Raw genomic sequence first — 26,850 nt, forward strand, 5'->3', positions numbered from 1 at the left:
CTGTCCTCTTGTCTATAGTGTCTGTTATCAAATTCAGAAAATTCCTACTTTCTTTTATGTAACATTTTTTTGTTAGTGCTGTACTTTAGCACCCCCTCCCAAAACATACACACACACACACACACACACACACACAGGTTTTTAAAATTTCTGTTACTTGAGAAAACATTTGGGGAGTGTGCAGAACGTGATGCCAAATAAAGTGCTGTTCTTCCTTTTTCAAAAGGAAAGGAAACCTTCTGTCAAGGCCAAGCTATTTGGCTTGGCTTCTTTTGTGGCTACTTTGTGACATATTAATGAGAGGCCCTATAGTCATCATTATGGATGCGTTTCTTTGGTCAGAGTGCTTCTCTGGAAGAGTTTGGCTGGGAGAGGTGGTGGGACCTGTTCAGTGCTGGTAGAAGTACTTTTGCAGGCCAAGTCAAGTTTGAAAAACCTTGTCAGCTTCTCTGCAGGCAAAAATGTGGAGGTGTCTGGGAACACTGAGGAACCCCTTGGAAGGTTATTTCTACACAGAAGACCTTAGAATTGATGTTGTGATGCAGCCATTTCCAACATTAATGTATAGGTTTGAGGATGAAGAAATTGAACTAGATGTGAAGAATTTTAGTCTTCATTTTATATAAGCCTAGTCTGATTTGATGAAGTAAGCTGAGATGGAGATTTTTGTTCTACTTGCGTTTACAAACCCTAGTTTTCCTTTACCGGCCAAGGTGAATTTAATGTACCCTCCTTTGAGTTCTTACTCTTTAGAATTCATAACTTTTCTTGGTTGTTGGCACATTTTTGTTGAATGAAAGAATTGATTAAATTGTTAACAATTAACACAAACGTGCCAGGTTCTATTCTAGTTCTTTACATGTATTAATTTATTTCATGCTCACAACAATTCTATGGGATATTGTTATTATTCTCATGTTACATATGAGAAAGCTGAGGCACAGAGAGGTTAAGTGAATTGCCTAAGAATATACAGCTAGAATATGCTAGGAGCTGATATTTGGCCTAAAGTAATCCAGCTCCCAAGTCTCTCTATCTATTACTATTCTATACACAGTCTCCAGGTACCAGACTTTCTATAGTATTTTGAAACAGGATTCTTGAGGACAGAAGAATCTGCAAGACAGAGAGCTCAGAAGAATGAAGCTGAATGTTAGAATGAAGGTGATAGCATTAAAATTCTGTTGGTGAGACTATCTGTTCTCCTTTAAATCAGTATCATTTGCCTGCTTCCTTTCTTTCCTTATTTCTAAGGCCAACTTTATTAGTTTTTGGATGTCATTTTAATAAAATAAAGATTTTAGTTTTACAGATTAATTGTGAAGCTCATACAGAGTTCTCGTATACACTATATCCAGTCCCCTATTGTTAATATTTTGTATGTATGTATTTATTTATTTATTTATTTATTTATTTATTTATTTATTTATTTATTTATTAATATATCTTTATTGATTTCAGAGAGAGGAAGGGAGAGGGAGAGATAGAAACATCAATGATGAGTCATTCATCAGCTGCCTCCTTAACGCCCCCCCACTGGGGATCGAGCCCGCAACCTGGGCATGTGCCCTGACCAGGAATGAGCCTCTATTTCCTGGATCCTAGGTCGACGCTCAGTCACTGAGCCATGCCGGCTGGGCAGTATTTTGGGTTAGTATTGTCTGTATGTCTCAATTAAAGAACCAATACTCATATATTATTGTTATCGAAAGACCATACTTTATTTAGAGTTTCTCACCTTTTTTCTCATGTCCTTTTTCTGTTCTGGGATTCCACCAGGATACGCATTAATTTAGTGGTCATATCTACTTAGGCTTCTGTTGGATATGATAGTTTCTCAGACTTCCCTTGTTTCTGAAGATCTTTACAGTTTTGAGAATTAATGGTTCAGTATTTTATAGAATACCCCTTAATTGAGGTTTGCCTGATGTTTTCCACAGATTGGGGTGAATAATAATACTTTTATCATGAGATTCCTTATGTAAGGAACAGGACAAATATATCTCAGCTTTTCGTTTCCCCTTTTCTCCCATTCCCAAGCACCATGACTTTTTATGCTTTGGTATCTCTATGGGCTGGAGTTTTTTCCTGATTGATTCCTTTCTGTTTGTATTCAGTCCTTTCTCAAGTCCATCTAATAAAATCATCATTCAAACCCTCTTTAATGATCACTTTCTGTGTGTCACTATCCTTGGTGCCTTTTGGTTCCTCTGTGCTCTCAATTCTGCTGTAGTTTGAATGATGTTCTACTGTGCTTATCTGGTTCTGGCCCATAGATTGGAACTCCTAGGACTCAAGCCATGTCTGCCCAGCAGTGCCTGGGGAATAGTATTTCCAATTAATGCCTTCTGAATAAATGAATAAGAGAGGGAAAGAGAAATAAGGTCTGCTGTTTTATTAATTTTGTTGTTGTTGATTTGAGACCACTTGAGCTCATCAAGATATAGTTCTTCATCTGAACAAGAGGGACATCTTGTCTACTAGTCACCAGTACTTTAAATCAGGTCCACAACCCACTGCTGCCCACTAGGATAACCTCTAGTTATCCTAGGTCATGAAGGTAATGGAGAAAAGATTCTTTTCTTTTCTTGAGTTTTCAGACATGGGGATTTAAAAACACACACAAGAAAACTTTATTAAAATGTCTAGCATAGTCTTCTTGCTGTCATATAAGTGATTCTTCAGGCTGAAATTTTTTATCTTGAACAACAGCAATGTACAAATGCAACTGATTACATTTTCAATTTTAAAGAAGTTTACCCTGATTTCTTTGGAGGCTGCTGTAATTTTGTTTAGGGCTCCTGCTGCTTTGCACAGCTGGGTTATTACAATGTTCTCTCAATAGTCTTGGACAAAATTCAAAATGAAAAGCAGAGGTGACAGCAATGGTGAGTTAAACTCTACCCAGATAGAGCCAGACACAAAGCATCTTCCTGGAATATAATGTTTACTATTCACATAAGCATTTGAAAGGCACAAAGCACTACTGCCATTATCTCACTTTAAATCACTGTTATTATACATTAACACTTCCAAGTATATTGTAAGGAGGATGCTGAAAACATTCCTGCCTCACCAGTTTTTATTAAGTGGATTGTTCTTAGTGAATAGAAATGATTTAAAATCAGGAGGGGCGGTTAAAATTAAATATCAGCCTATAATCTTTTCCTTTTTTAGTAATGGGCTTATGTTTCCACAAAACTTAAAATCCCAAAGAGGCCACAGCTGCAGTGTGAATTGGAGAACAATTATGAATATATATACAGCCTCCAGACTTTTCAGAGAGCTGCTAGGGATTGCTATCAGCCCAGGTCTTACTTCTTTACATTAAAACATTTTAAAGTCATTTTTTCCTTTAGCCATTGATTAATCTACCTTTTTCTCCTATATTCAATAAATAAATATTATCGAGGGTCTTCTATTTGATAACTTCTTGGGCATATAGGCGAAAACACATGCCCACCTTCTGAGAAGCTTCTAGTAGGAATGGAAGGTGGTGGTGGTGGTGGTGGTGGAGGGTTATATATCTCCGTGTGGTCAGTGTGAAAGGCAGAATACCGGAAATGTTGGAAATGAAGTTTACAATATAAATTCTACGGGACTTGTGTCGAAGGAACCATTAATTCCAGCTTAAGTCAGAGGCTTTGTGAAGAAGGTAAATTTGAGGCGGGCCTTCAGGAAGAAGTCAATAGAAAACCAGCCCTGAAAAAACACACAGTTTATTGACTGGGGACCCTTTCGCGGTTGGCGGGCTGAGTGTCACAGACTGAGGTGAGACGGGGGTTTGGGGCTCTGAGGTCCCTGCTTTGCTTCAGCCCGAGCTGCTGGCTCACTTTTCCCGCTTTGTAAACGTTAGATTTCTGTGTAATGTTTCTTTTGAAAAAGGGTTACACTGCTTTTCAAAAGTTTAAGAATGCTTTTCTAGATGCTTAGTGTCTTCTTTTTGTATATTACAGTGACGTGAAGTATGTATCTTTCTTAACCTTTACCTAATTTACTCATAAATGATCCAAACGTTTTTAGTAGGATAATTCAATCTTTTTCATTTTCTTTCAAGCTCTAGAATTAGACAGTTTAATTTAGAAAACTATTTCTTTAATGTTGATAATATTTCCCTGTTTGAACTATTATGTATTTAAGCCTGTAGGAAATGAGATATTTCTAGAGTCAAAGTTTTTAAGACAACTAGCCGTCCAAATTTTTTTAACATAACAATTTTGAAGGGAAGATTTCCCACATGCTCTCTATAAATTCCTGCTTCCTTAAACATTGCACCCTACCCATAACACAACCTTTTTCAGTTAATCAAGGTTATCAGCTATTGAGGCAAGTTAGGCCCTTCCCTGAAGTCTCCCAGGCCGTTTTAAATTGCTTCTTAGCCTTCATTTTTGCTACTCCAAGGCCTTTTCCTTCCCTGTACTGAGTTTCCAAAAATGACTGTTTTTCTTAATATTAGTACTGAGGCTATTAATGGTAAATGATATCAGAAAGTATAAACAAATAAATGCTATTGACTGAATGTTCTTGTCACTTTTCAATACATTTTTATTAAAATCCATATTTTAGGTTATTTCATAATATGCCATTAATTCATCAATTGAGTTGGTTATCTTACTTTATAAATTCTAACATTAATTCCTAACAATTACTTTTTTTATTCTAGCATTTTCACAATATTTTTTGTTATTTTCTTTACCTTATTAGTTTAGGACGTAGTGTTAACTATGAATTTAAAGAATATTTTCTCTGCTTTTAATGTCACCAGTCCTTCAGTAAAATAAAATGAAGCCCAGGTTTAATCTTAACATTGCATCTTCCTCCTAAAAATTTCCTTTTGTTATTTATTTATTGTTATAGTCATTAATACTTTGCAAGTAACATTTATTTTGATTCTAAACCCAATTTGAAACTATTTCTTAGGAAGATATTCTTAATGACATTTTCATTAAATTTTCTGAAGTTGAGATACATTTTCTCTAGTCAACTGGTTCCACAAAACCAGTCATTTTAAAATTTTGATGTGCGTAATATTTAATAAATGAGGAATGTAACTAGCACATGATGCCATTATTGTAATTTTGACATACCTTATTTCTTTTTATAGATTAAAATTGAATTCCTTAAGTAATAATTGATAGGCTATACATTTTTGAGCCTTTTCTGTACATAGATTTTTTTAAGAAATTTGGAGCCAGTATTAGTGTTAGTAGAAGACAAATGAAGAGAAATAACAGAAAAATTATCCAATAACATATTTAGTTATATTGAGAAAACAAGGGGCATCCCTATCCAATAAAAATGTCAGAAACCAAATGTATTTCACCTTGCTAACTAATTCCCTGGGATTCATGTAACATTGTATTGCAGGAGAAAACACCTGTAACTTTGTCTAATATAGAAGCAGCCTATACGGCTTCTACTCCTGAGAAGTAAACTATATAGTTTGGACCCTGGAAAATCTACCATGTGGTTGTGTTTTAGACCCCCCCCCCAAAAAAAAAAACGCCTAAATATAAAAGTTAATATTTAAGTAATAAGTACTTTTTAAAAATATCGATGGTTTTCTCTTTTTTATTCCTTAGTAGTCCTGGTTTTTTTCTTTATACCTGTTAAAAAACAAAATTCAACCAAATAAATTTGAAGATCTAGTTGGCTTTATTAAGCCACTCATGAACCTGGCAGCATTCCATCTAGCAACTAGAAGGGCGCTCTGAAAGGTTGTACCAAATGGAAGGTTTTTATAGGAAGAAGGGTAGGGCAAGGGAAATATTAACAAAAGGAAGGATTATTTTTGGCTCTGGATGTCTTTTGGTTGGGGGAAAAGAATTGAAAGGGTTTTTATCATGCAGATTGCCTCTTCTTTCTATGGAGCATGGAGAGGGTCCACTGGGACAGATTACCTTACTGGTGCCTGGCCAAAATTTCTAAACTGGTGATTAAGATTATGTTTCTGGGAGAGGTTGAAACTGCAGTTAGATCAGGTCTTATGTCTAGGTTTTTTATCATGGGCTTTTACCATGAGTGATGCCATCTTGAGCCTGTGGTTTTCTTGATCAGACCTAAGCAAATTTAAACAGCAATTTTAACTTTTGGTTAACATTCCATATCTTTTTCTTAGAATGATAAATTGATTTTTCAGCCTTTTATGATCATGTTCTTGCTTTCGTTTCAGCGATAAGACTCCAGCGTAATCTTAGCTTTGGTGGCCATCCTTTATTTTTTAACTTTGAAGCTTATTAGGGCTCCATTTTTACTCAATAGTCGCATTTTGGCAACTGGTAGAAGTTGTGATTAGCATTTTATTTCTTCTTGCTTGTTTCCTTTTCATTTTATGTAACTATTTAAGTAAGTTCTTGTTTTTTTAATAAACTTTTCTTATGAGAAGTACTATTTACTTTCTTTGTAATATATATGAGACTTGTCTTAAAAGGGTCTCAGTTCTGAATCTGATTAGTGAATCTCTGACATTGCTTAATTAACATTTTCAAAAATTACTGGATTGAGATTTTAAGTTTTTTCTAATGATTCCAAGTTGATTGCTATGTATCAACACATGAATTGACAGATTAATACAAGTACTTGTTCAACTGAAAACATTCTAATAACCTTGCAAAAATTTTGTCTCTGAAACTATTGATTTGCTTTTAATTGATTTGCATTTGATCTTTTATTTTAAAAGCAGAAGTAATTTTCCTCTTGTCACAAATAAGTGGTGGCCTTATTTATTTACTTCCCTTCCAGCAAATTTTTTTTGTATCATATAATTGAAGAAAGTATTATTTATATGTACTGATCTGGGTTTTAGCGCAAGATTTTTTATTCTCAATTCTGATGTCTTCAAATCAATTATAGTGTTGCCACATAAAGCACCACACTCTATTTACAATGCTGAGCGAGGAATTTACTCATCTCATCTTTTTAAAACTCTCTATCTGAATTGATCTATGATTGTTAATGCCAATAATCAGTTCAACAAGTGCAAATGTTCACTGTCTGCTCGTCATTTCTGAGTCCCTGTTTTCATGTACTTCTAAAAGACTCCTTTGTTTACATTTGTGATCAGTGTATTTACAGTATTATTATACAACATGAAATATTTTGTATTTTTCATACATTTTTCTTTCCTTTAAAAATGCATCGTATTTTATTTTTCTGTGCTTGTTATTAGAAATTTTAGTGGTGTAAGTTATTCTTCCAACTGTTAAACCATTGAGTTTTGATCATAGCTGCTTAAATAATACTTTAATTGATAACCTAAAATAACAGGTAATCAAAGCATGTACAAAGTAGATTCCCTTTAAGAGGTTTCATTAAACTTTTAAAATTAGCCTTTTTCTGCCTGGCCAGGCATGGCTCAGCAGTTGAGGGTCGACCTGGGATCCAGGAGATCGGGGTTCGATTCCCGGTCAGGGCACATGCCCTGGTTGTGGGCTCGATCAATGACTCTCTCATCATTGATGTCTCTGTCTCTCTCCCTCTCCCTCTCCTTCCCTCTCTCTGAAATCAATAAAGATATATTTAAAAAAATAAAAAAATAAAATAAAATTAGCCTTTTTCTATTAAATTGTTAGTTCATCTAATAAGATAAAGCCAAACTGGTGGGTGTTTTTTTTCCCAGCTTCGTACAGGTGATGCATATTTATTGAAAATTTTCTTTACCAACAGTGGTGAAATCAAGACTCCAAATTACAAAACATGATGGCAGTTGAGACTGAAAGGTTATTCTGAATACTATATAGCAAAGTAGAAAGCACTGTGTTTCTCCGGCTTTAGAACTGTATTTGAAGATCAGTCCAGGAACAAGATCCCCCTGAAATTAATAAGTTCAACAATAAAACCCTGAAAGTGTTAACTCTGTTTTCATCTTTTTTTTTCCTCCTGAGGAGAAAATGGCCAAAAATTAGGCAAAGCACTCTGAGATTTCCCCCCGCCAAGGTTTAATCTTCAGCGTAGTTATTCTCAAAGGCAGCCCGAGAGCTATCCACATAAGAATCACTTTAGAGGTTCTTATTTTAAAAGTCCAGTTCTATTGAATCAAAATTTAGGGACTTGGTGTCCTGAAGTCTGAATTTTTAGCTCGTACTCCAATGGTTCAGAACCTAGAGCATGTAACTAAAAGGCTGGGTTACTTTTTCCTCACCTTTCCTTTCCTTTCTTTTTTCCTTCAGCACCTATAATTGCGTTCTTTATGTTGTGTTGGGCTCTCATTTTCAAGAAATCCCCAAGGCAGTAATCCCATAATACATACGGAGAAAATGATTGGAATCTTATGTTCACCTGATTTTTATTTTATAAAACAGATTTTAAAAGATACAAAAAAAATAAGGAAAATCTACTTCTGAACTATTGAGCATTACTAATCCACACTATTCTGTCATTATCTTTTCTTTATTCACATTTCATCTTAGGAGTGGTGCTGTTTGATGAATAATACATATTCGCCTGAGCATTTCACATTATAGTTAAGTATCTCATTTTTACTATGCCTTGTGACTCCTTAAGATTAAATATGAATGTAGAGGAGGAAAAGTAATTTTCTCTTTACCCTTCTGAGTTCTTGGCTGAGACTCCCTGTAATAAAAGACAGATGAATAAGAGAAAAAGAAACAGAAGTGTATTGACATGTATACTGCGTGTACACAGGGAGAGACCCAGGAAAAGTGAGTAAACTCCCTGGATTTGGCCCAAGCCACCACCGTAAATAGCACCTTCAGCTAAACAGAAGAGAAAGATCCGTGTAGGGGACAGTTATGGGAATTCACCAGGTAAAGCCTAGTACACAAGAATAACGATTGTTGTCCGGATTTAAGGCAGAGCCTTCTCCATGCTAAGAGTTTCTGGTTTTGAGCCATCCCTCCCTTCCAGGTACAGAGAGGTACTCTTATGCCTAGAGCTTTCTTCATAAATGTAAGTTTTCCTTACAAAAGGGAACTTCTACCCCATCTTCAGAGTTTTTCCTGTATCTGCTGTTTCTCAGAGATAATCAGCTCAAAGTAATCCTTACCTCTAAGGAGGCATATTTTGAGGTGGCAAGTTAAACTACCCTTTAGTAAACATCACTAAAGATTTTCAGTTTGGTAAGAACAGATTGCTGTCCACATTAGAAATATAACTTAAAATTTTTCTAAAACATTATAGTCTGTTCGTTGTTCTTTTTTCAGTGTTTTGAAACTCAAAATAATGGGATTGTTCTTTCTTTTATTGAGTGAAACTGTTTTTCCCCGGGAAACACATAAATTATTTCTTACACATCTTCCCACTTATTCCCTTGAAATGAGTGATAAATTACAAAGTCTACACATCGTTACAGGTTGAAAATCCAAGCATATTAAAGAAAAGTGCCTTACACTGAGTCTTGGCCTTGTAATCAGCAGCAGAAACGAGACCTGGCCTGCAGTCCAAGGCTGCTCCAGTTGTCTGCTGCTTCTCTCATCTTCCAGTGTTGGTTTGACCAGATTTTTTTTGAAAAGTTATTTTTTCATTCTACACATATATTGTGTTTAATTTGTCTCCCCCCCTCCCGCTCTTCATTGCTCTCTCCCCGCCTTCTCTCCCTCTCCCTCCCCCAAACACTCCACCCCCATGTCAGAATACTTCCGTAGACTGTCCCTTTATCATAAGGTCACAGCTGATGTCCAAATTTTGGCAGAAATTTGCTTTATCTCAGAGTCTCTTGGATATTTTTAAAAGATTCTCTCTTTGTTCTTTACTACCTACCCCCTACAAATAATATTTGTTCAGAGGGAACCACGCACACGTGGAAGACTTAACACAAGCTCAAAGTCTGCATTTTCCTTCCCTCTCTATCCCTGCAGTCCAACCCTCCAGTGGTAACACTAGTAACAGTTCCTTCCCTTCTCCTCCTCCCCTTCTTCCTTCCCCCCCCTCTGTCTTCTTTTCTCTCTCTTTCTTCCTTTTCTGTTCTCCCTCTAAATACTCACCATATTTATATTCACCATACTGCTTTTCAATATACTATTTTGTAGTTATTGACTTATCAATCTTCCCATATCAGCATATAGATATATGCTCACTTTTTAAAAGATGATTACATACTATTTCATGGTATGGATGTTGTTGACCTTAAACAAAAAGTCAGCTAGATGTTTCTCCAGCAAATGGGTTTATTGGGGAACAGCGAAGAATTGCGATCTGGAAGAAGCAGCCATGGCAGTCCGTGAGCAAGTCTGCTAAAACAAAGGAGAGGAAATTCTTGTAGAGGGGAAGTGGAAGTTGGGCGGGCTGTTACCAACAAAGAGGTCTTCCTGCTTGTTTCAAGATCAGTGGAGGGTGTGAGAGCTCTCCCTTCTGGCCTCCTTACAGCGTTTTAAAAAAGAATTCTGTTTACTCATTTTTTTACAGCGTACCATAATTTCTCTAACTGGGGTCTTCTTTATTGATTTAGTCCCTGAATGAATACAAAGTCTTGGATTTGATAGATAGTCAAATCAGTATTTATTCCTACAACAGTGTACAAGTGCCTTTTTTTCCAAACCTTCTCCAGCACTATTACCACATCTTTAATTTTTGTTAATCTTATTCTGTAACTGAAAAAAAAGTTTCTTACAGTTTTTATTTGTTCATCTATAATTATGAGCCAGATTGAGCATCTTTTTATGCCTGTTGAATGTATTTATTTCTTTGTGAGTTGGTTGTATTTCTTTCCCATCTTTCTCTTGGATTGTCTGTCCTCCTTTTGGTAGTAGCATTTTATAAATGGAAGTAATTAGCCTTTTGCCATTTGCGTTACAATTGTTTTGGTTTCCATTTGTTTTATTCTCTTTGTGGTAAATTTAAAATTTTCATTTAGTTCTATTTGTATTTTCCTTTATGTTTTCTGGATTTGATATAATAGAAATGTCTACTCTCGCCCTAGTCAGTTTGGCTCAGTGGTTAGAGCGTCGGCCCTCGGACTGAAGGTGTTATGCGCAGAAATATTAATCATGCTCTGTTACTGTGATTGTTAGCCATAGTTATAATAACATTAATCATGCTCTGTTAGCTGTGATTGTTCTGTTCTGATTAGAGAAAGCATATTCTAACCTTGCTGAGAGTTGTATGCTGGGTTCATGGGAGTTAACCTTGGAATGATCATCATGAAAAGATTAACAATCTTGCTCCTGAAACAATGGATTCCTGGAGGCACCAGCCCTTTACCACCCCCCCTCCCCACTCACATCCCCTCCACCCAGAGGTGGAGGCACCCCACCCTTTTGCAAACCCCCAGCTCCACTGAACCTTATACCCATTCTTATTCATTCTGCCCACTTCCCCATGCCTGTAATTCCTTTGTTTACTTCCCCATGTAATCTTGTCCTTCTACTCAATATAAGCAGCTGGCTTATGGGGGGCGGGGGTTAGAGCAGATTTTATGTGGATGACCCTCCAGCTCTCCCATACTGCCAGCGTTTTTGGAATCAACACTCATATATGATTCAACCTTGCCTGTGCTTAATTGGCTAAAGTAGTGACAGGCAGCCCAGACCCATTGTGTCCCATTTCAAAGGGTCTTGGGTTTGATGGTGGTAAAAGGCACCTACCTTATACCTTGGTTGCAGGCTGGATCCCTGGCCCCAGGTAGGGTGCTTCCCCGAAGCATGTCTCTCTCACATGGATGTTTCTCTCTCTCTGTCTCTCCCCCTCCCTTCCACTTCCTCTAAACAAATCAATAGAAAAAATATCCTTGGGTGGGGATTAACAAAAAAGAAAGAAAGGAAAGAAAAGAAAAGAAATGTCTACTCTGAGTTTTTGTTTTTACACATTTTTTTCCTATCACTTTTATGTGTTCCTTTTTAATATGTAAATATTTGGTCTATCTGGAAATGGTCTTATAGTGAGGCAAAGACTCAGTTTTATTATTTTTGTAATGGTTAATGTAGGGAAGTAAACAACTTTCCTTAATCTTCTTAGAGTCCATGGCTGGGTCTGAAAATTAAACTGACAAAGAGATAAACAGGAGAAAAGCACACAGATGTTATTGTTTTTTGTGGATTTTTTACATGTACATGGTGTTACTGGGGAGACAGTGGGACCTCAGTTCTTGTCTTGAGGGAAGGATTTCAATCAAGAGACAAAGTGTAGAGCCCAGCAGGTGTGGCTTTGCTGTTGAGCATCAACCTAGGATCCAGGAGATCGCAGTTTGATTCCTGGTCAGGGCACATGCCTGGGTTGCGGGCTGATCCCCAGTCAGGGGCATGCAGGAGGCAGCCGATCAATGACGACTCTCTCATCATTGATGTTTCTGTCTCTTTCTCTCCTTCTCCTTTCCTCTCTCTGAGATCAATAAAGATATATGTATTTTTAAAAAGGAGATACAGTGTAGAAAAGAAAGCAAGAATTTATTGACCGCAGCAAAAATATACTTAGGACAATGAAACAAGGAAGGGCATAGAAGTAACAGGAGAGCCCAGGCTGGGCTCCTTGGAGACAGGTTCAGGGGGTTAGCCCCGGACTAGCTGCCACTGCCCATTGACAGCTCCCCCGGTTGCACTGATAGCTCCTCATGGGGTCCCTTAGAGGTTAGAGGATACATGCCTGTGGGGGAAGGGAATGGCAAGGGTGTGCTCCCTGGAGGGAGAGCATATTGGGACCTTCCTTTTCAGGGGGTTTAAAGGCTGGGCATTTAGGGGGAGGTATTAGGGGCAGATCAATAGATTCATCAGCTTTATGCAGAGGTACCAAAAGGAGGTTTATTCTCTTCGTTTGTCTGTCCTTGGATGATGCATTAGGCAAATGGCACTAATTGGATTTTTGTTATGTCTCCACGAATAGGGTGATTTAAGCTATTTACCCTCTGGCTGGGGAGGAGAAATGCAAACCATTTACTCTCACGTGTCCTTGGTTTAGGGAAGATACTGGGTGGTTGCCAACTGGTGTTTAACTGTCTGTCTTAGTTTCCCTCTTCCACTTGTCCTGGAATTTTCCTAGCTTCATACCACACTGTTAACAATGGGATCTTTCACAAGAGAATGAAGACCCAAAGAAGTGACCTTTGAAAAAGAAACAATAAATTTTTGAAAAATTGACAAGACAAAGGGGTTGGGGTTAGGGGTGATAAATGGTGAAGAAGTAACTAGAAAGATAAGCATTAGCTCAACAAGGGTTATTTGCAGATTTCTCTGGTGCCTCCCTGGACTGGTAAGAGTTTGCCTCCAGTAAAAGGAGAATTTATATTCTGCTTTTAGGTAGAAAAGGGGGAGCTTTTTCTGCATTTATGGTTTCTTAAGTGCCTTCAACTCAAAATATTTTTATGTCAAGCAGGAATATTTGGGGATAACATATTCTGGTTTCCATCATAGACCACTTTTCCTAACATCATTAATTGAATAAACCATTTTTTCCCATTGGCTTGAAATGCCACCTTTGTCATGTCTCAGTTCCCATGAGTGTTTGGCCTGCTCTGTGTTCTCTTGTTTAATTGCTCTGTTCTCTTTATTCTTTCTATGTATTAAGCTTTTTTCATCATAATCTGAACTAGCCACTTACCTAAATTCTTTAGGTGATATTAGGTATTACTGCCAATAGTAGTAATCATTTTTCTATTGATTCTTTTGGTTTTTAAGTATTTGGTCACCTTATCTGCAGCTAATACACTTATTGCCTCTCTGTTCTAGTATTTCTATCTCGCATTTCTTTCTCCTGTTTCTGATACTAATGGGATTGTTTTTTTCTCCATTAAGCATGATGTAGCATTTTTGGCTGAGATACATAGTTTTTCTCATGTGGGAACTTATCCTTTCAGTAATAGTTAATAATAAAGGGCTTTTATCAGGAATGAAAATTGAATATTTTTAGTTGCCTTTTTGACATCTAAAGATTATCATGACACTTTCCTTTTTGATAGTATTAATATTGTGAATTATAGTATCAGACTTTCTTATGTTGAGCAGTCTTTTTACTCCTGGACTTGAACTTCTCATGGTCATGTTACCCTTTTAATGGTCTAGTGAGTTCTGTATTCTCATAGTCTACTTAAAATGTTTGCACCAGTACTCACGTGTGGGATTGATCTTTCATTATCTTTTGTGCTGCCTTTCATGTTTTAGTATCAGTGTTATGTTGACTTTTTAAAATAATTTTCAAATAATTTGGAAGTTTTTCTTCTACCCCACTGTCCGGGGTAGTTTAGTGTCATTTTCTTTTGGCCACTCCTTTTGAAATAGGACAGCCCTTTGGTACTTCCCAGAAAAACTGATACTGGATATTAGACCTGTAACTTTCTTCTTCCAGCCCTTTATTTGAAAGTTATTTTATCCTTCCAGAAGAGTTGTAAAAATATGAATAGTAGAAAAAACATCGAGATACCCTTACTCAGGTTTATCTGTTGATAACATTTTTCTCCCATTTGTAAAGATGTGACTTTTAATAAAACTTTCCTGGAGACTTGGGAAGAATAAAGCTATGATATTAAAAGTACAGCATTTAACTGCTAATACTAGAAATGGCTGTTCTTTAAGTACATTTGTTCAGATCCAGCCTCTCTGTCCGTTACAGAACCTTTTCACTCCTCTACTATCTGCGCTCCCCGGCAGGGCAGGGGTATCAATAAGCCATGCTTGGAGCACAGTCCTGTTTAAGTTAATATCCTCAGCTCAGTATCTTGTCCTTAGAGAGATTTTTCATTCCATCCTGCTGCCCTCTAAGGCTCACCTCCTTTCTACCTTACCTGATCCAGTGTTTTCCCTTCAGGAGAAAGCTTGCTCCCTCCCATGAAAAGAGCCAGACCATCAGGGAAGTGTGGCTGCACATTTCCCAGATTGTGGCTTAGTCTTTTAAAAAAAATTTATTTATTGAATTTATTGGGGTAACATTGGTTAATAAAATTATATAGCTTTCAGGTGCACAATGATATAATACATCATCTGATATTGTACTGTGTGTTCACCACCCAAAGTGAAGTCTCCTTCCATCACCATTTATCCCTCATTTACCCTCTTCTCCCTCCCACCACCCCAATTTCCCTCTGATAATCACCATACTATTGTCTATGTGTATGAGGTGTGTGTGTGTGTTTTGCTTAATCCCTTTACTTTTTTCATTCAGCCCCCCTACGTCCCTCCCCTCTGACAGCTGTCAGATTGTTCTCTATATCTATGAGTCTGTTTCTATTTTATTAGTTTATTTTGTTCATTAGATTCTAAATATAAGTGAAATCATATAGCACTTGTCTTTCTCTGACTGGTTTATTTCACTTAGCATAACACTCTCTAGGTCCATCCATGCTGTTGCTCTACTAATTTGCATTCCCACCAGTAGTTCAAGAGGGCTCCCATTTTTCCACCTCCTCACCAACACTTGTTGTTTGTTGATTGATTGGTGATAGCCATTGGACAGGTGTGAGGTGATATGTCATTGTGGGTTTTTTTTGTTCTTGTTTTTTTAAATTTATCTTTATTGTTCAAAGTATTATAGGGGTCCCATTTTTCTCCCCTTGACCCCCTTGACCCCACTTCCGCCCGCTCCCCAGGTCTCCACCCCGTTATTGTCCATGTCCATGGGTTATGTATATATGCATACATGTTCTTTGGTCATTCCCTTCCCACCACCCATCACCCTCTATCTTTCCCTCTTCCCTCTGAGATAGACAGTCTGTTGCATGCTTCAGGGTCTAATTTGTTTCAGTTCCTTTTGTTCATTAGCTGTTTCTTAAAGAAGACCCGTCAACATTTTATGTAATATTGGTTTGGTGGTGATGAACTCCCTTAGCTTTTTCTTATCTGGGAAGCTCTTTATCTGGCCTTCAGTTCTAAATGACAGCTTTGCTGGGTAGAGTAATCTTGGTTGTAGGTCCTTGCTTTTCATCACTTTGAGTATTGCTTGCCACTTCCTTCTGGCCTGCAAGTTTTCTGTTGAGAAATCAGCTGACAGTCGTATGGGTGCTCCCTTGTAGGTAACTAATTGCTTTTCTCTTGCTGCTTTTAAGATTCTCTTTTTGTCTTTAACCTTTGGCATTTTCATTATGGTGTGTCTTGCTGTGGTCTCTTTTGAGTTCCTCTTGTTTTGGACTCTGTATACTTCCTGGACTTGTGTGTCTTTTTCCTTCACCAGATTAGTGAAGTTTTCCGTCATTATTTCTTCAAATAGGTTCTCAATTTCTTGCTCTCTCACTCTTCCTTCTGGTACCCCTATAGTGTGATGTTGCTATGCTTACTGTTGTCCCCATAGGTACCTTAAACTATCTTCATTCTTTTTAATTCTTTTATTCTTTTTGCTGCTCTGATTGGTTTTTGTGTGTTTTTTTTGCCTTGTCTTCCATATTGCTGGTTTGGCTGTCTTCATCCAGCCTCCTGTTTATTCCTTCCAGCGTGTTCTTCATGTCCTGCTGGTTCTGTTGTTGTTTCCATGTCCTTTTCCATGCTGCTATAGTTCCACTGAGTTTATTTTTAGTTCTCGCAAAGTTCCTTGAGCATCCTTATAACCATCTCTTTTTTTAAATGAAAAAAAATTTTTAATTGAATTTTTTTGGGTGACATTGGTTTGCAAAACCGTACAGTTTTCCAGTGTACAGCTCAAGAAAACATCATCTGCACATTGCATCCTGCACCCATTGCCCCAGGCAGTGTCTCTTTCCATTCCCATTTCCCCTTCTTTTCCCACATCCACTTACACCCCACCCCATGTCCCCTCTGCCTGTCACCACACTGTTTCTTGTGTCTGTGTATTATGCCTATAACCATTTTTCTGAACACTATATCTGATAAGTTGCTTGCTTCCATTTCATTTAGCTATTTTTCAGATTTCTCCCATTCTTTCATTTGGGCCTGATTCTTTGTCTCCCCATTTTGACTGCCTTTTTATGTGTGGTTTTTATTTATTTATTTATTTATTTATGTATTAGGTAGATGAGCTATGGTTGTCAGGGTGAGACTAGCAGAGTTTATCAGGCCCAAACAGACCTGGATTTGGCTGTGTGAAGGGAGGGCTCTGCACTGGTCAGGCATCAGGCAAAAATGGCCTGTCCTAGAGCCACACAATTCATGTTGTTCCAGATTCTTCCCAGAACCCAATCTCAGCAGGGCGGAGCCGCTGAGAGTTGGGAGAGTGGGGCTAGTGGATCTCCCATTAGGAGGAGGTACTGGTCAGGCTTGGGGGAAAGTGGAGGAAGTGACCCCACCCCAGGTCACACAATTCAGTTTGTCCTCGATTCTGCTCATCCCTCCGTACGGTGGAGCCACCAGGAGTCAGGAGGGTTGGGCTGCCTGGAGCCCTGAGAGTTGGGCTAGTGGCTCTCCCATGAGATTGGGGCTATTGCATTTCCCAAGGCTGATGCTGTGTGGAAGGGAGTGCTCCACCCAGGAAAGTTGGCATATGCGGTGTGGGAGCAGAACTAAGCTTAGGGATCCTGGCGCTGTTCCCTCAGCTCTTTTCCCACAGCTACAAATCCCAGTCTCTCCTCACTCGACTCTTGTCTGCTCTGCCCTCCCTATACCAGAGCCCAGGGTGAGTGGCTGCAAATGAGATTTTGTGCATTAGCTCTTCAGGAGGGTGCCTGTGTCTCTAGCAGACTCCCACCTTTCCCTGGCAGACAGAATCCCTGCTGATTTTCACAGCTATGTGTGGGCACTTCTCCATGGCTCTGGTGCTCTAAGCTGGGGAGCCTGGCTTGGGGTTGAGAACCCACACTTCTCAGGGGGAACCCCTGCAGCTGAGATATCCCTCCTTAATGTCAGCTCCAGTCCATGGGAGCAGAGCCAGCCTTTTACGTCTCTGACATTTCTACCAGTCTTGATGTGGCTTCTTCTGTAAATCCTTGGTTATAAGACTTTTCTTCAACTAGTCTTCCACTGGTTATTCTGGTTGATTGTTCTGCAATTCCAATTTGTTCCTGGGAAAAGGTGAGTGTACTTTCCACCTACTCCACTGCCATATTGGATCTTAAATTCTCTACCCTGGCCTTTTTAGTCTTGAATAATGAAAAGACTGGGCCTATGTATCCATATCCCTATTGTTTGTCCCCTTCTCCTTGTCTCTTATGAACCAATAACACATAAATGAACACACACACACACAGTCATTTTCAGACATACCATATAAACTTCTCTATAGGAAAGAAAATTATAACTTAATCTTCAAGAACAAGGAAATAGTTCTAAAACATATACCTCCTTAACAATAATAAATAATAGAACATAGGATTTCAGTCTGGCATTTCCCTATGTGATTTACTTAATTAACTTAATTCTTCATTAAGAGTTTAAATCTGCATAACTAAAAGGGTCTTCCAAAGGAGTCTCTTCTAGAACAAAGAGGCCACCTATTCTAAAGACAGCCCTATCTCTCTGCCCTAAAAGGTACAAGCTGCTTATAGCTTTAAAACTGGAACATTTTACAGTTTTAAAAAATTCTTAACCAGCAGGCATCTTCTGTATACAGTTACTGTTTAAAGCAATCATATAAAAAGTAAAAACAAATTATATGTCATTTAGTATCATTATTATTTACCTTCTCTTAATATTTATAGAATAAGACATTAAGAAAATCTAAAATTATTCTCCTAAGTAAAAGCAATTTATTATTTTGAAAACATTGATAAAATGTACTCTTGAAGTTAATGTATTCTATTTATTTCTTCTTGTGTAGTTACCTATATAATTGTACCCAAATTACTTCACATGTGTTATTGCCTTTATATTTGAATGTTATGCTATTTAAAATTCTTTGCAAAATACTGAAATTTAAGTACATGTTTTAAAAGTTGGTTTCTAGTGGGAAAAAGACTTTCAGACAATTATTTTCCTATTTATAAATTTTATGTAGAACTCAGTTATTCTATGCTATGTATAATTTCTTTCCTTAATGGGGACTTGAGATTGCACTAATATGTTTTTATTTTCTAATTTGGAATCATGCTTTGTTTGAGTTTATTCCATCAAACTTTACCATTTAGTGGTAATGCCCCCCAAAGGAACAATCATCAGCAAATACTTAAGAAAATTAGCAACTGACTACTTTTGTGTTGATAAATATCTTACAATTTCCATAAATCACTTTTTGTCATTTAACTACATGACCTTTTAACTGAAGAGATGCTGAATAGAAGGTTTGGGGTTACCAGGAAAGGTAACTGGATAAAAACTTGTTAGAATCTCATTTGTTAGGTGAATTCCCTAACCAATATAGAGTATTATCTTCAGGTGTGCATATTCAGAAAAACATTCTTTTCAGTGATTTCCAAATTGATCAGATTCTGAGATTTTTTGCTCAAGGAAACAAAAAGCTCAAGGAAAACTTTTCATATAAATCATGATGCCTGCTTATTAACATATATTGAGAAATGGCTTTTCCTTTGTTGTGATATTCTTAGAAGAGGTGGGTGGACTCTTCCACCAAAATTTGATTCAGATGTCAAAATGATGATGCCACACAGATGACCATAGGATATGAAAAAGTTTATTGCTCACATAATAAAACTTTCTGGGGAGAGCAGGGGAGGATCCTAAGCAGATGAAAATAGCTTGAGAAAACAGGAAAAGTAGACTAGCTTGGTTTATTGTTGGATTCACCGGGTGGGTCTAGGATGAAGATTCTCCATTTGTGGGCTGGGCTTATATGGTTGAATTTCTCTCAGGTGACAAAGAAAGTAGCACCCATGTTTTCTTATCACCTTCCCGAAATTTGAGGCAGAAGGGTAAAGAGAACTGATGGTGCTTAAAAGCTGTCAACATTCAAACATTCAGAATGGAGTCAGACTCTGTATTATATCCTATTCTCTGCTTCCATAGTTGTTCTTGGATTCAGCACATTATCTCCTGAGCCCGCTGATCCTTCCATTAGTTAAACTCAAGACTTCCTGGCTTGGGAACTATTCTTTCTAAGATGTCTCATTTTTTAATTGATACTTAACATTTTAAGTTTAATAGTTGTTAAAAGGCAATCATAACTTTTATGTTATTAGGAAAGAGTGTGATAAAATAGCTGGGAATAGTAAGAAAGTGTTTAGAATTTTCCAAACCTAATAAAGTAGTACATTCATAGCTTACAAAATTGGCTTTCCATTCTTCCTTGGCGGCCTAGATGCATCACTTCACTTCTTAAAGCCATAAGGCACATAGTTGAAATAGACTGATTATACCTGTTTCTATCAGAGACTGCTGCTCTGTCTAGCTCTCAAACTATATATTGTGCCATTGGTACATGAAGAGAAAAATATCAGGAAGGAAGAAACTTGAGTGAAAGACGCACAAAACCTGCATACATATTACCCTCAAGTCCTTGGCCATCTCCTAAACTGCACATGCACAGGATGTGGCCTTTATCAACATTCATTTAGTAACTAATTGTTAGGTGGGTTCAGCTTGGAGATGGGGCATTGCGGTATAAGTGTGAAACTATCAAGTGGGAGGACGCCAGGCACCTGGGCCCCAGACATCATGCTAGTTTTGCAATCAGTTAAGTGTTAAGTTGAACAAATGATTTAACCACTCTGTGCTTACTTCTCCTATAAAAGGTACATGATTTAGAGCTTATTCTAGCTTTAAAATAACATGATTTTGTAGTGTAAAGGTAAGGCATTTGCTCTTGAGTTCTCTAAAAGGAGAAATTATAAATGGTAACCTAAATCTTTATAAAATGAAGTTATATGAAACCAGTATAACTAATATTTTAAAGTAGGGGTCATTTTGTCTCTAAGTCCAATCACTAATGATTTGCAAAAAATATAATTTTTTCTAATGACTTTTAAGGGTCATCATAATCGTGAACATTTAATTAGCTGTGTAATCCAATTGACTTTACATTGGAAAATTATTTTGATAATAATACTCTTAAATAAAATATTTTATGTTTTCTTTCAAAATATTTTAGCCTTAATATTGATCTATCTTTTTTTTTTTTTTTTTTTAATTTAGATGGGTCTAGGAAAGACAATTCAAGCAATTGCCATCGCTTACTTCTATAAGGAGGAATGGCCACTTTTAATAGTGGTCCCTTCATCTCTGAGGTACCCTTGGACAGAAGAAATAGAGAAATGGATCCCAGAACTAGATCCAGAAGAAATCAGCGTTATTCAGAATAAAACTGATGTTGGGTAAGAACAACTTTCTAATATTTATGGGGGGAAAGTGCCAAGCACTATTATTATCAAGTAAATCTCAATAGTCGATTTCTCCACAGCTGAAAATGCAGTTGTCATTATGAAAAAACGTGATTGCAGTGTTGGTGCTGGCTGTTTAGGAGCCCATCCTTTTCTATTAGAGGGTAGGAAATTACAGAAGACTAACTCTGTCCTGTGTTTTCACTGGTGATATAGAAAATGCAGAGTGACATGTTTTATTTTTAATGCATTTATTGTCTAATTACAATATTTAATTCTACAAACTCATTGGGATCATAGCACCGTACATACAAAAATGATTAAGACACATCCCTTGCCCTCATCTGTCTTATAGTATAGTAAGGGAGATAAATATGTAAATGAATCATTTCATTAGAGTATGATAAGTAATATTATAGACATATGAATTACAGAGATAGTTCAAAAGATCAGGGATCACTTTAGCCCAGTGTTTTCTCCACGTGATGTGGTACCCCCTCTTTTCCCACACTTTATCGTCCCAGGGCCGGTGGCATTTTTGTTGTCATTGTGACAGGGACCCTACTGGCTTTTAAGGGCAGGTCCAGGAATGTGAGATGCCCTGCAGGGTACTAGACAGCCCTGCAATACTAAGTATTGTCCTGCTCAAAATCCTGGTGACACCTGTCTTAAAACACACTGTGATCCTCTTTGTAGGAAGGCTGCATGGAGTCACCAACCAAACATTCTCAGAAAGTAACGTTCTTACCCTGGTAAAACGTGGCTTGCTGGGATGCCAAAATCTTCCAGAGCCCATGTAACAAAAAAACTCAGATTTGATTAACCAGGTTTTAAGTTTTGGATTCTGGTTTATTATATTCGAAGACTATAAAGTCTTAAGAGAAGTTGGGCTTCAGTGGTGGTATCATCTGCTCTTGTTTTTTCCTCTTCTTCGCATTTCTTCTCAAAGAGTTGTACTATTTATGATAAATTGGTTACTTAAATAGTATTTTTAAAGTACATGGATTTCTTTTCTAGGAGAATATCGACCAGCAAAGTGACGATTCTGGGTTACGGCCTCCTGACGACAGATGCGCAGGCTTTGATAGAGGCGCTGAATAGGCAGAACTTCGGCGTCGTGATAGTGGACGAATCCCACTACATGAAGTCCAGAAACGCGAGCCGCAGCAGAATCCTACTGCCCGTGGTGCAGAAGGCCAGGCGAGCCGTGCTCCTCACAGGAACTCCGGCTTTGGGAAGGCCTGAAGAGGTATCCAGATCCTTCCACTTTGGGCTTACAAACAACCCCACAAAACTCAATCAGTCGCCTGGTGTGAAATTTTAAATTAGATGCCTCAAATGCCAGAAGAACACTGTGGTAATTTCTAGATAGCTCTTAATGATTAAATATACTTTTTATCTTGACTTTTATCTATTTACATGTGTACCTTAGCCATGCTTGTGAGTACCTGCTATTTAAAAAATAATTTTTACCTTTATTATAAGGTTTTCATATTTAGTACAAATTTGTAAATAACATTTGTGTTCTTTTGGTTGTTCTGTGGCCTTAATCTTCATTTTGTCCAGTTTATTTTACATTATTAGCATCTTAGGATTGGAGTTGAATCAACTTTGTATCTTATATAAGGATATATCTTTATATATTTTATGCTGTATTACATAACCTATTTCTGTTTCTTTCACTGTAAGATCCATGTTTGGGAAGATAGAGCACTTAGGTGCAGACTAAATAGAGTATCTACTTAGGATGGAGGAATCAGGCATTGGTGTGATGCCCCATTTAGCTTTTACCACTCTGAGAGGCAGGTGGGGTATGGAGTGATTAAAGGGTTGGGGAGAAGAAATAATGGATGAAACTCTTATGAGTCTATAAGGGTCATTGTAACCCCGGGGAGCCCTATTAAAGCATTTGCCTTAAACCCATCTGTTTCAGTTTTTAAAATATACCCTACAAATCTATCTAATAGAAATGCAGATGGATGGATGGATGATTGATAAAGGTAGATGTAGTACATATACCTACATCTACATATATTTTATATATGCGTACATATACCTGCAGACCTCCATTGTTATTCATTTTTGTAGTTACATAAAAGTTAGAAACAGCCTAGATATCCATTAATAGGAGACTATTTAAACCTTTTACAGTAATCTACACCACGGGTGTAGATTTTAAACAGTGCTTTATTATTGTAACACATTGCTTATATAATTTTAAAAATTAAGTAAAAATAAATATATATGTGCTTTGATGGTGTCTAAGACATGTTTTGGTGGAGAAATTCTAGTTTCCTGTGTATAATATGGCCCTATTCATGAATATGTACATATGCTTATATAGGCATAGAAAATATACAAATGTATATTTAAGAAAAGGACAGCAGTTATCCCTGAAAGTAGGATGACAGCAATGGGAGGAGAGAGGGGAAGAAGGGACCTCGAGGAGGGAGAGGTAGCTTTCCCTTTTTACTATTTTATTAACTGGATTTATCATTATAATAAAATTTTACCTGAAAATATTATAACATATTGAGAACACTTATATGTTACAGCTTTTTATGCAGATTGAAGCTCTTTTTCCACAAAAATTTGGAACATGGACTGAATATGCCAAAAGATACTGTGACGCACATGTCAGGTATGACAAACTATTTTCTATCAACTTTAATCCTCATTTATTTACTGTGAACATTAAGCTTAATTAGTCATTCCTTGTTCCAGTGTTTTTCAAACTTGTGGTAGCTCACATCACAAGAATTTAGCATCCACCCTTGATTACATACAGTCTTTAATAAATTTAAGGTGTACAAATGTGTGTGAGTATAATTATAACTATATACACAAATGTGCAATATATATGTTTATGAATGTGTGTATGTGTGTGTGTGTCTGTTTTAAGCCCAAAGCCACCATCACATGAAACACTAAAATGAAGGCAAGGATGTTTCACTGTGGCCACAGTTTACCTTTATTCTAGAGGCACTAACTAGTTCAGTTACTCAAAAGAAAAATAAGAGGTAAATATTGGAAAGAAAAAGGCAAAATTTTTTTATCACTGTTTGCCAGTGATATTACTCATTTGGAAGATCTGAGAGGAACAGCTGAAAAATGTTCAAAACAAAAAAGAATCCACTAAGGTGTCTTAGCGCAAAGTTGCTATTAAAAATTCAGTCTTTTTCTACATAAGTAATAATAAATAGTTTTAAGATACACCACCAAATAGGCACAATACCAGATGTTGTTGGCAAGCCCTTCATCACAATCCTGCAGACCATCAACACCAGTTTGCCTACATAAAGCAAACATTAACTGGATTAGGACTTGTCATACAACAGCAGAAGTGTATGCCTGTTGCTTTCTTACTTATTAACACAAATGTTGTTTCAAAGAAAAATTTATCTTTATGAAGTGCTTTATGACTGGGAAGATTGTGTCCTATTTCCTGTTTACTAGAGACAGCCATTTCAAGATTATGATTGTGCCTCTCAAATGGCGTTTTCTTCCAGATTCCATTTCAGAAGTTTTATGTTATTCCTTTACTTCTTTACTTTGAAAACGCTATGATTTCGTAGACTCTGCTTTAGACCAAGGCACTTCCTGGCGTTCTAAGTTAGTCTGTGGAATGTTAATTTTCCCCGTAATGTTTTGATTCTGTGAAGGTGTCATTTTCACACTATAATTTTGCAGAAAGCAAATTATGGTTAGTTATTCATTTCTAGACTCATATTTTATATTTGAAATGTCATGACTGTATTCATAATAAAGTGGAGTGAAACTTAGGCAAAATGTAACTTTACCATTTAAAGTTTTTTAAATTAAATAAGCAATGACAAACAGAAGTATACTAATGTGAATGTGGTTTGGAGATGAGAAGTCTAGGTATAGGTGACCACCTTTGATTAGAGAGGCACGATACCAGATACAGAGAGAGTGTTACTCAACCGGAACATCTCATATCCAAAAATCCCTTACATCATTCCCTCTACTAGGTTATATTTAGAGGGAGATATAAATACAAATATGACTTGGAAAAGGCAGCACATTCAGTTGTCAACCATTAGCACTTGTGAGCTAGAAAAGCCTTTCCCCAGTCCCCTCGGTCATTTTATAGACCCCTGCTGAGCTTAAATGGCTTGCCCCGCATCTGACTTCCTCTTACTGCTTTTTCAGTAAGAAAGTAAGAAAGACTTAGGGAATGGCAACTTTAATAAATGTCCTTTTACATAGAAAAAGAGGTCACATAGATAATCCAGCCAAGCACCCCGTTATCAGCAGTCACCTTCAAAAGCCACTCTATGGGAAGATGTATTTGTCCTCGCTAATGTTATCCTTAAAGGGTAAGAATATCCCAGAATGTCTATAGTAATTTATCAAGTTTCCTAAACTTTCTTTGTCATTGTTATTTTGTGCTGGTTTCACCTCGTAGGAAAAATAGTTGTTTAAATTTTTATGAGGGAAAATTCTGAGTAGTAATACATATTAAATATATTTATAGCTTTCCCCCAAAAGTGTTAATTAATAGGTCATTGTCAGCTTCAAGAACTGTCTCTTATGAAACTGCACAGTTCTTTGTCCTCAGCACCGTCACATTCAATTCTCATCTGTGACTAAATAGAGGTCAGGTCTATTCCATTTGCAAATGGCTCAAATCTGAGAGACATAGTTAATATACTACATGGCAGAGATAAGTTTGAAAAATAATTAGATAAAAATTAATAGGATAAATTCTGCACTTATGCTCAGAAAGTCTGTTTTGTGTGGAAGGGATTTGAGAAATTCCCACCTATGGTTAGTAGTTCAGTTAAAAAAGATTTCTGGTTTTGAATAACCCTTCGCTAAATGGAAGTCAACTGTCTGTCACAACTGATAAAAATAAATTAAAGTAATATTAAGACACATTAATCAAAGAAATATCAGAGTAAGGGCTGGTTCTGTTCCACTCATTGATCAGAGTACATCTGGAATATGCTTTAATTTTGAATTAATCCTTTCATTTAAAAATAAAATAAAATAAATAAATAAATAAATATAAATATAAGTATATATATATATGCTACCTGTTATATGTCTTGCCATGTGCTAGGCATCAAGTATGCATTAGGTAACAAGACTCACATGGTTGCAGCCTTCACTGAGTTTTTAATCCAGCTAACTAGGTAGTTACAGTTGTGATTAGTCATAAAAGGCAAGTGAAGGGTGCTATGGCCTAGTCTAGCAGAATGCACAGAGCACAGAGGACAGAAGAAAGCATCCTGTGAATGACAGATCCTTGTTTGCATTCCAGGAAGAGAAATCTGTACGCTAAAGCCTAAGGTAAGAGGCTGCTGTGCCTGTGAGGAGCTAAAAGAAGTCTGGTTCAGCTGAATATTCTTGAGCTAATGAAGACTTGGTCAGAGTCTTGCTCTTTATCATAATAGCAGGAAGAAGCATTGGAGAGTGTTTTGTTTTATATTTTAGTTATCAGTATTTTAGTTTTTTTTTTTATTGTAATAAAATATTCATTAAAAAATATACCATTTTAGCTGTTTTTGTTTTGCTTTGTTAATGCTCACCCAAGGATATTTTTCCCCCCATTGATTTTTTAAAGAGAGTGAAAGGGAGTAGGAGAGACAGAAAGAGAGAAACATCTATTGGTTGCCTCTCGCACGTGCCCTGACCTGCCCTGGCTGGGGATCCAGCCTGCAACTGAGGTACTAGTGCCCTAGACTGGAATCGAACCCACAACCCTTCAGTCCTTGGGCCGATGCTCTAATCACTGAGCCAAACTAGCTAGGGCCAACATTCCCGTTGTGCAGTGATCACCACCATCTCCAGAA

General features: G+C 37.1%; 1 protein-coding gene across 5 annotated transcripts in view; it reads left to right on the forward strand.

The window, feature by feature from the left end:
* The window catches only part of ZRANB3 (zinc finger RANBP2-type containing 3), a 186,670-nt gene that overhangs the window by 81,991 nt on the left and 77,829 nt on the right, over window positions 1-26,850 (forward strand). For all 5 annotated transcript variants that reach the window (XM_087819883.1, XM_087819882.1, XM_087819885.1 and 2 more), the window contains exons 4-6: window positions 20,847-21,025; window positions 22,049-22,280; window positions 23,587-23,672. In XM_087819883.1, coding sequence (XP_087676009.1) covers window positions 20,847-21,025; window positions 22,049-22,280; window positions 23,587-23,672 — 497 coding nt within the window. The remainder of the gene's footprint in view (window positions 1-20,846; window positions 21,026-22,048; window positions 22,281-23,586; window positions 23,673-26,850) is intronic.

Source organism: Miniopterus natalensis, chromosome 8, assembly GCF_054644295.1.
Source record: "Miniopterus natalensis isolate mMinNat1 chromosome 8, mMinNat1.hap1, whole genome shotgun sequence".
NCBI lineage: Eukaryota > Metazoa > Chordata > Mammalia > Chiroptera > Miniopteridae > Miniopterus > Miniopterus natalensis.